The sequence below is a fragment of the Pteropus alecto genome, unplaced genomic scaffold (assembly GCF_000325575.1).
Source record: "Pteropus alecto unplaced genomic scaffold, ASM32557v1 scaffold76, whole genome shotgun sequence".
NCBI classification, from domain to species: Eukaryota; Metazoa; Chordata; class Mammalia; order Chiroptera; family Pteropodidae; genus Pteropus; species Pteropus alecto.
This window is the reverse complement of record NW_006443138.1, coordinates 15379796-15390292: the sequence shown is the minus strand read 5'-3', so window position 1 is coordinate 15390292 and position 10497 is coordinate 15379796. Positions and strand designations below refer to the sequence as shown.

General features: G+C 35.0%; 1 protein-coding gene across 1 annotated transcript in view; it reads left to right on the top strand.

Moving 5' to 3' along the window:
* The window catches only part of LIN7A (lin-7 homolog A, crumbs cell polarity complex component), a 117732-nt gene that overhangs the window by 39669 nt on the left and 67566 nt on the right, over nt 1-10497 (top strand). The window contains exon 2 of the mRNA XM_006923788.2: nt 2298-2416. Coding sequence (XP_006923850.1) covers nt 2298-2416 — 119 coding nt within the window. The remainder of the gene's footprint in view (nt 1-2297; nt 2417-10497) is intronic.

The following is a 10497-nucleotide window of genomic DNA, read 5'->3' as shown; positions in this document are numbered from 1 at the left end:
ATATATGTATATATATATATATATATGCCTTACTGTTAAAGTGTACAGATGAATCTTGGATTTCGTTAACCAATGTCACCATAAAAAATTAATTAAAAAATAAAAATAAAAGGCCCCCTTCCCAGACCCTACCCTGTGCCAATCAACCAGAGTCTCTGGGGTGGGACCCAGGCATGTATGTTTTTTAAAAATCCCAGGTAATACCACTCTGCAGCCAGTGATGGGAACCAGTGTTCTGAATATTCTGGCTTAATTTGTTTGGGGTGGGTCTCAGCATTAGTAATTTTTAAATGTACCCTAGACAATTTTAATGTGAAGCCAAAGTGGAGAATTCTTGAATATTCAGGTTGGTGTCATTTTCAGCTTTCTCAAACTTTTTTCAATATACTCAGTGCTCTCAGCCTACAGATTCAGGCTTGCCTCCTTTCTTCAAACCAGACCCCTGCTTTTCTGAACCATTTCTTTCTCATTTATTACTTTATCATTTATTCGACAAATATCTTTTAAATATCTAATATTTATCAAGTACACTGCATTGAAATAGGGGTATAATGGCAAATAAGATATTGTTCCTGAAACCTCAAGAAGCTTATAGATTTGCAAGGGTAAAGGAGGGAAGTATACATGCAAACAGGTATAGCAGAGAGTAGTGATTATTACAGTGGATGAGTGAACAAACCTGTAGGAACACAGATATGATAGCCACTAAATCTGCCTTGGAGAATCAGGAAAGACATGTCTAAGGAGAAGCTATTAAAACCAAGTCTTCCCCACTTGACCTAAAACACCTCTCATAATATAATTTCTCTCTACTTCATATCTTGCTACTTTCGCCCTGTTTTCAACTTTAGCCATACTGAACTCAGTTCTTTGAATGCCTACAAGACTTCAATCTGTATTTATTTATTTGCCTGGAACATCCTTCCCCCTTCCCCACCTGCATCTCCTATCTCGTATTCTGCTTAGGTGTTACTTCCACAAAGAGGTCTCCCCTGACCTCCTGGATGATGATGAATGTCTTTATTGTACATCTATGCACTAACTTGTACTACTTTTGTAGCACATGCCCACTTAACATGTCTGTGACCTCTCAAGTCTGTAAATTCCATAAAAGCAAGAGCAACCTGCTGTCACCTTTACCACTGTGTGTCCCATGCACAGCACAGTGCCTGGCACTAGTGAATTAATTGCATACCAGGAACAGGGGATGACATGTACAAAGCCACAGAGGCAGAGGCATGGAATTGAGTGGCATGTCTTAGAATAACAAAAATTTTGGCTGGCCAAAGTATAAAATGGGCAGGAGGAGGTTTCTAGAGATGAATCAGAAGAAGTAGATTGTTAAGGACCTTGTGTATAGCCCTGAGTGGTCTGAACGTCACCCTGTAGACAGCAGAAAGCCAGATAAGGTTATCTATTGGGGAGCATAATATGAGGTTTATCATTCAGGACAATCATTCTGGAAGCAATGTGGAGGACGGACTGAAAGAGAAAAGATTAATTTAATTAATAGTTAAAAGATGTTGTAGCATGGGTGAAAAATAATAAAGGATTCCCTGAAGTAATGAATTAGAGGGGCTCCATGCAAAAGCATTTATGAGATAGGATCTACAGCCCTTGCTGACTAACTGCTTGTGGGGTGAATGTGAAAGATGATGCCACGGCTTAGTTTGGAAGACAGGCTGGATGGGGATGCTATTAATGGAAATATGGAATATATAGAGAGAAAAACTAGTTTCAGGATTGTAAAAGGACTCATTTTTAAACATGTTGAGAGTTTCATGGACCTGTGGACATCTAGGAAGAGTCTTTTGTGAAGTTAGAAATGCATAAAATTCTTAGTTTGGTACCTTATTGATTGTGGATATGGCTGATATTGTCCATTTAACTATTTTGGCTTCCAGTTTATGTACAAAAAGACAAACTTTTGAAACTGGAAGTGTCATATTGATTTCATAATTTGTGCTTCTTTGGGCCACAATTTGCAATAAGTTGGTAATATTTTAAAGGAAAGTCTTCATTTAAGTCACTTATTGGTTATTTTCTTTGGTTAGATACATGAACCCCAAATTCTGAGGTGGTAATGATTTTATTTTAGGTAGCTATGCTGTTATATTCCTTTCTCATCTTTTATCAAAGATGAGATCAATAAGCTATGAATTGTAAATTCTGATTTTGCAATTAATTTCACTTACTTTTTACTGACCAGCATTCAGTTGGAATGACGGTACTTTGTTGATGAGACACAGTTTACTCTAGATCTCTCCATTTTTTTTTTTTTTTTTTTTTTTATTCAGATGTTGCCAGAGCAATTGAATTACTGGAAAAACTACAAGAATCTGGAGAAGTACCAGTGCACAAGCTACAGTCCCTTAAAAAAGTGCTTCAGAGTGAGTTTTGTACTGCTATTCGAGAGGTATGGTACTAAGATTCTAATAACTATCTTTAGCCATATGTCATCTGAATAGAAAACATGTCTTTTCCACACAAACAGTTGAAATACTTAAGATTGGAACTGCATCTTAGCTTTCTGTTTTTAGCTTTTTGGACAGATGATAAAATATAATTTAGTCTGCTAAATTCTCAAATTAGATCCAGTCAAGATTTATACATTCATGTAAGACCAAATGTTGATCTTATGGTACCAATGAAGTAACTGCCTCAGCAGGTAACTGTTACATGTAGTCTAAACTATTTAGTGGCCACATGAAGTCATCTGGAATCTCATTTAGAAATAGTCATAATTAATGAGTGCTGAGATTTTCTTAAAAGAACATTCAACTAAAGTGTTTCACGGGTAAATCTGAAAGAGTAAGCTCCTTCTGACTAAAGTTATAGTTATTCAAACATGATTGTCTAGTGCAAAAATGGAAGATCTCTGAACAGGCTGATATGCTTCTCTAACAAATCTTTGTAACGTTCTCTTGCTAATAGCGTTAAGATGCCTAAGGTGAAACAAGAGTATAGTAATGACATTTTGAATTTATATATTGACTTGTGGTGGAATTGACTCGTCAACTAATGAATTTATTTGGTTACAAGAAAGTTCACTTGAGAGATCGATGTTATTTTGTTTTTTAATAAAATAATATTCAGTAAGTTCATCAATCTTTCCCTGTCAGGTACTAAGTAATAATTCATTAATTAGAATCTAAAGTCTATAAATACAGCATATCTGCCTTGCTAGAAGTACCCAGGAGGTTTTGTTGTAGCAGGGGGCATACACCTTTAGTTGAATGTTTGTATCAGCCTCTCTCTTTGCAATTCTTTTTGTGGCTAATACACAATGTTAGTTTATGAGTAGTTGCTAGGTGGGAAAGACCCAGGTGACTAAGGTGTAGGAACATACAAAACCTCTTTCACTATAAATGGAAACTGTAGCCTATCCAATGAGATTATAGTTTGGATTTTGCTGACATTTCATTTAGACTGGACTTGTGCTGAATCTTTATCAAGTGAAGTGGTTGACTATTTAATTTTTGTTTATAATGAGTACAGCTTGAGTAAATAACCATAATTGTATCTCCAAGTTTTAACCTATGAGTTTGACCAAAGGCCGCAAGGAAATTTCGCAAAGCATATGAATTCTTGACCACTGCTGCTCAGTGGGAAAGGTTTAAGGTATATGGAAATCTCATGGGACTCCTCTCGGCTAAACCATAGTCACCCTGTAGACCAAGATTAAATCTTTTATACACTCTTTTCTTCCTTCACTGAGTGCTACTCCACCAAATCTCTCATCTCGGTGGCTGCCTTTTCATTTTTAGATATACTATCATTTCTTTCATTTTCCACAGAAACGACTAAAGGGTAGGTCACATCAAATACATATTTCTGCTCACAAGGAATTTAGCTTGTGATCAGTGTGAAGTTTCTACCTTCATAGAACTTCCATTTCAGTGAGAAAAATGATAAATAAATTTGAAGTGCAATGTCAGAGGGTGACAAAACTATGGAGATAAATAAAGCAGGATTAGGGGAGCGGGAGTATGACACTATTAAGTCAGTGTGGTAAGAAAATAACTTACTTGAAGTAATGAAATAAGTCACAAATGTTAGTCAGATAATAGTGTTTCTCTCTAAACCACAAGCGCAAAACCCAGATGCAGGAATGATCTTAGTCCATAGAAAGAACATCCCAAAAGTCAGTATGTCTGCAGTAAAATAAGCAGAGTAGGCTTCCTAGAGGCAGCCAGAGAGATCACATAAGGCCTCACAGGTCATGATAAGAACTTTGAATTTTCATTCTAAGCATGATAGGAAGCCATTGAAGAGTTTTAACCTGACCTGATTAGATTTAAAAGGCTTCTCTGCTGTGAAAACACGTGTGCGTGCCAGAGTAGAAACAAGAGAGTCCAGTAATAAAGTAAGTAATGAGTAGACCAGGTAAAAGATAAGATGATGGCAGCTTAGATGAAGGCGGTGGCAACAGTGCAAGTAGTGGGAAGTTGTCAGATTCAATATATATATTTTTAAGAGTAAAGTCAGCAAGAATTGTTGATGTATTGGCTGTAAGGATGAGAGAGTTATCTCAATTGATTCTTAGGTTGGGCTTGAACAACTGGATGAATATGATATAATAAGATGGGGATCTTTAGTGGGGATCAGGTTTGGAGAAGACTATTCAAGAGTTCTGTTGGTGAAGTAATAAACCGGTGATGCTTTTCAGACATCCCAGCAAAGATGTCAAGCAGTCACCAAAGTCTGAAGCCCGGGGGAGGCATTGGGTCTGGAAATGTAAACGTGGTATAGATAGCTGTTCAAATAAACACATAGGCCTTTTTCTTTAGAGAATTTGCTAAGGCAAAAGAGAATGAGAATAAAAAAGAAAATAAATTTAGAGATGGTATGCAGGAATTATGAATGTATCTTACAAACCCTGTCTGTGGCTGTGTGGTATGTGTATTATGTGTGGTCTTTGGAAATCTATAACTGGACTACAGGCAGTCCAATAATGTCAGAGGGAAAAAAAAATGATAAAATTTATCTATCTTACATTTTATAAATTTGTACTAATAAAGCTAATTTTATGTTCAAAGTTAATGTCCTTATGATAATTTTGTTCTTAAAGGCAATGCATGTTATACAGAAATTATTTTGGTCATTTCATCTCGGTTAACATTTCATACCAGTTGTACAGTATTGTTTCTATTTGTTAAGTTTGAGATTTTCTTCATTATTTTTACTGTGTCACTTTACATTACCTGTAGGAAATAATGGTAAAAATAGCAACATGCATACAAGACTTCTAGATCCATGAAATAGTATTGCGAATCCATCTCAGAGAAAGTTCTTCAATAAAAACATAAAATATGAACACGTGTTGCCAGATAGGTGAATACACAGGCCAGTAAAGAAAAGTGCAGCTAGGAAGTATGACGATATACAATAATGGATATCTGAAAATAAAATTTTGTTGATCCAAGAATTCTTTCACTCCTGTTATGCTGGCGTGAAACCATTGACGTTTTAGTTTTTTGTTTTAAAAATGGGCTTAGGATCTCTGTGGTTAAATTACTTGAGTTTTTCAGAAATATTTTCTAGTTAATATTTTCCAATAATTTTGTTGTGACAGGTCTGGAGAAGAGAACAAGAAGTACAATGGCGTTATTCTTACTTGCATTCACCAGAGCAAAAACAAGTATAGGTCACACCGTTGCTAACAAGACTTAAAACCCAAAAGAAAGCAGGGCAATTTATTGCCAATTTTTTTAATTGCCTAGTATAAACATAACAGTAGTTATTGTTACATGTTGAGGCAATTCCATATTTTGTTTTACATTTGTGTGAAATCACTGAATCAGCTCTTAGGATATGTGCACTTATATGGGGAGAATATAGTTTAATGAAATTTTATTTCATTTTTTACTGAAATGGGTGATTAAAAGAGATGAGACGCTTTCTCTCTTGAACTATTTTTTTTAAATCTGTAATAAATGTGGCAAAACTTTTGTTGAGATAAGTAGTGAAGAAAGACTATCCGTGTCCACAACTAAGAAAGACATTGATCTATTAATAAGTTACACTTGAATGCCAACCCACACATAGCTTTATCCATGGAATACAGATAATAGTGGGCATTTCTTATCTTGATTGTTTTATTGCTGAAGGAGCTTGAAAGGACCTGATTAATAATTAAGGGGTGCCTATTCTGTGCAAGTGATTTCAGAGGACATGGCAGGTAAATGGGCTGACACGTGCTGTTGCTTTTCTGTAGTGAGAGGTGCTGACAAGAGAGAGTTCATACAAATTTTTGAATGAAAAATAAAATAAAAAATTTTATGGTACTGATAGTCCCAGTAAAGACCATTTCTGTGATTTTAAGTAGCTTCCTCAAGTTTTGTTCATCACTGTCTTATCTTAAATGATCTAAAACATATATATTGTAATATAAAGGAATATAAGGTTTGAAATATATAGATTATAAAATGTTGATTTTGGATAAAAGAATTTCCTAAGAGACTTGAATTAATGTTCAAATAGCTCAATTGACAAGAGATTGACTTTTCTTCAACACTTCACAGTTTTCGTGCCTCAGAGAAAGAAATTAATAGTATGTGAGCAGTTATATTTTAAGAGGAAATCCAATTTCTGCAAGAGAATACAAAGAAGTTCTTTCTGAAACTAAAATAATGAAAACAGAATTAGCAGTCTATTTACTACCATCATGTTCGAACTTTTAAAACATTCAGGCTTCTTGCTTTCCAGCATGTGATGTGCTCGTTGATCTGGGCGCGACATGCTGCTGAGAGTGGACTGTGGCGACGACTAACTCCCATGTTTATGACTGTCTTGTGCATGTTTGAACCAAAAATGCAGAACTGAATGACATAGTCACCAAAACTGCCTTCCTTGACCAGATGTCGTATATTATTATTTTCTAATGTAATAGAACTGGAGAATAATAAAATAAAGCAACTCCATATGGAATCTATCATTCTGTGCTAGTTAGTAAGATTATTGAAAAATATTCCAGTTCTCTTCTCCTTTTTAGCACGTGTTACAATAGGATTTCCCCATCCTCTTAAGCTTATGTGTGATTACGACAGCTGTTTGGCTAGGGAAATGTGAATGGAAGTCTTGTGTACTCTTTTCTCATAGAAGCCTTGGAGTCAGTGCATAATATGCTATGTTCCTTTTTTCTGCCATGTTTTATAAGATATATGATCGATCAGAGTGGATTGCAGATTGAGAAAATGAGAATTATAAGCTAAAGCCAACCTTTTACTAACATGTAGCCTGAGAAGAAGAAAACCTTTGTTAATCTAAGCCTTTGAAATAAGGCGGTTATTGTACTACAGCATAACCCAAGCTATCCTGACTGATAATACACATTCATAAATCCAAATTTACCTTGGATAAAAGTTATAAGCAGTATGAACCCTTTAACTGCTATAAAATGAAATTAATTTTTTAAAACTATGCTTTTTTTTTAGTTAGCTGTGATAAATCTTTTTAAAACTATATGAAATTGTTAACTAATAAAAGTACCCATGTCTGGTTGGTAGTTCATAAATTTTTAAAGTTTGAGGCACCTGAGTCATAGCTTTTGTTTGCTTCTAGATTATCTCTATTTGCTCTGCTCTCATCTTTTTCTTCCTGAGGAGGCTCTACATTTTAAAAAGATGTGGACAATATAGAGTGGTTTTAAAATAAATCAGTATACATACAGCTCAACGACAACAGAATAATCCAGTTAAAAAATAAACAGAGAACCTGAACAGACACTTCTACCAAGAAGACATACAAATGGCCAATAGACATGAAAAGATGCTCAACTTCACTAGCTATCAGGGAAATGCAAATCAAAACCACAGCGAGATACCATTTCACACACACCTTTAAAATAGCTGTCATCAGCAGGACAGGTAATAAGTGTTGGAGAGGTTATGGGGGAAAAGGAACCCTTATACACTGCTGCTGGGAATGTAAATTGGTACAGTCAGTATAGAGGTTCCTGAAAAAACTAACAATAGAATTACCATATGACCCAGCAATCATCCTTCTGGGTATCTACCCCCAAAACTTGAAAACATTTATTCATGAAGATATATGCATCCCTATGTTCATTGCAGCATTATTCACGGTGGCCAAGACATGGAAACAACCGAAGTGCCCTTAGATAGATGATTGGATAAAGAAAATGTGTACATAAAATAAACTGATATAGCTAGAAATTTGGAAGCCTGTCATAGGATGAGAAGACTTGGTGATATTTAGCCACAAAAAGAGAAAAACAACGTATAATATGATATTTGTGATTTTCTTTTTGGTAGGATGAAGGAAAAGGGAGGTAACCATGCTAGAAAACTAGACGATAAATAGAAAAATGCAGGTCATTGAAGATAACTAGCAATACCCAGCACAGAGCTCACTTGTAATGTAGGAAGTTTCTATAACAGTAGAGGTTAGATAGTCGTATTTCAGTTTGCTTTAGAACAGTTTTTTTAACTGTAGACTTCATATTATAGGTGAAGTAAGAGTGAATCTATATATATGTGTGTATATATATAAAAGAGCAAATATATGTGTGTGTGTGTGTATACATATATATTTGTTTTCTTCCCTTTGCCTGCAAAAATTTTTATGGCAAAATATTTTTTCAGTGTTTTACTTTAAACATGGATAGAGTGGCATGAATTCATTACGTAAAATTATCATCTTTGTTATGTAATGGCATCTACAATAGCACTGCATTCATTGGAATTAACAATAATGTATCTAACATTATGTTTATGTATGTCTCTTTCTATTTATATTGAATTTAGTTTAAGTTGAGAGATGACAAGGAAAAGAAAGCTTGATGGCTCTTACATTTCTTTTGATTTTATTTGCATTGCTAAATGTGATGGGACACAAAAGCCAGACTGTGCTAAGTTTCCTGCCAATAAGAGCATGAAGTAAAAAAAGCTTATTTCTGAATATATTACACACTATAGAATTTTTATTTGCTGGAGAAAAAGTCCAGTTTTGAAAGACACATTTGCCGAACGTGTCTTGACACAGTTCCAAGCCAAAAGTACCATAAATAATTGGAGAAAGTGTGATTAAATCATGCACCCTAGAAATGTTCGAATGGTTGGTTGCTCAGAACAACAAAAACAAAAACAAACAAAAAAAACACTCAAAGAGTGCCTCTGTTCCCTTGATATAACCTACTTCTGAACTTTGACATTTTGCTGTTTGGAAGCCAGCTATGGTGAAAGTAATAGCAGTGCCATTCCTTGGCTTTTGGTGAAAACTATGATTGTTTCAGTAAAGCTCTGATTTTTATCTATCTTATGAATGCTGATGTCCTTGTGCATGGGGGGCGTGGGAACAGAGGAGGGAGGAGACAGAGACAGAGAGAGAGACAGATACCCCATAGATACTTTAAAAGGCAAGTTGTTGCAACAGGGAAAGGTGGTTTTGTCAAGCGAAACTCCTGTTTTTTGTCAAGAAAAATCTTGGTACTGTATGTGTATATATGAAGTACATATGGAATTTCTGAGTCCAACATCCTGCTTTGGTGAAGAAGATAGAGGTTCTACTTTTCATAGAGAATTATTACTTTTGACGTCAGCATACATTAGTGTCAAAGACACTGACATTTATCCAAAAAGATTCCTTGCCTGCTCTATGAACATTGGTCCAGTAACTTTACAGGCACAGCCTAGAACCTATATTTTTAAATGTGTATCTAGAAATGGAGCAAAATATATTATTTTTACTGTCAAAGTTTCTTCACTTTCCAGAGAATAAGTGTTAATGTACTTTATTGAACTTGGGTCAGAAATTTTACCCTTTTTTTTTTTTAGGTAAAGGATTGCTGTATCTCAGAACAATTTGACAAGAAAGATTTATGAGTGGCTAGACTTTCTTGTAGATGTTATGCCATAAGCAGGAGGCTAGTGTTTAGATTCCAGATTTGTTGATCTTGTATGTGCTGCTGGAAACACCTGCCATATTGGAGGGAGAGATTAGAGCTGAAAATTTGTGACCTTTCCAGCACTGAAAGAGGGATATCTGTGAGGAAAAAGAAGTCAAAAAGAAAAAAGCCTTGTCAATTTTCCAGAGGGAAGATCTGTAACAACTGAGAAGACTATAAAACACTTTTAAAGATTACTTCTGCTTAGATGATTTAAAATCGAAAGAGCATTCAAATATCTTTCCTTGCTGACAGAGGCTGCTCTGTTGATGCCAACGTTTCCAAAAATAGTTTCACTTGACTTGAGGACAAAGGATTTGATAGGACCTGAGTTCAACTTGAGATGTCTTGGAAAAGGCTCAAGTATCTTGACCCAAGTCTACTCTGGTCTGATAGGAAATTTAATTTTGTTCCCTATTGAAAGCTGCAACTTTGAACACTTGCTGTTATTAACATAGACTCAACATTGATTGACTACTAAAAATGACATTAATATTTCCATGTAAAAGATACCTCAAAATTTTATTTTTTTCCAAGCCAAATAAGACAGCCTTCTTATTGAAATAAATAAATATTTATTTATTTATTTA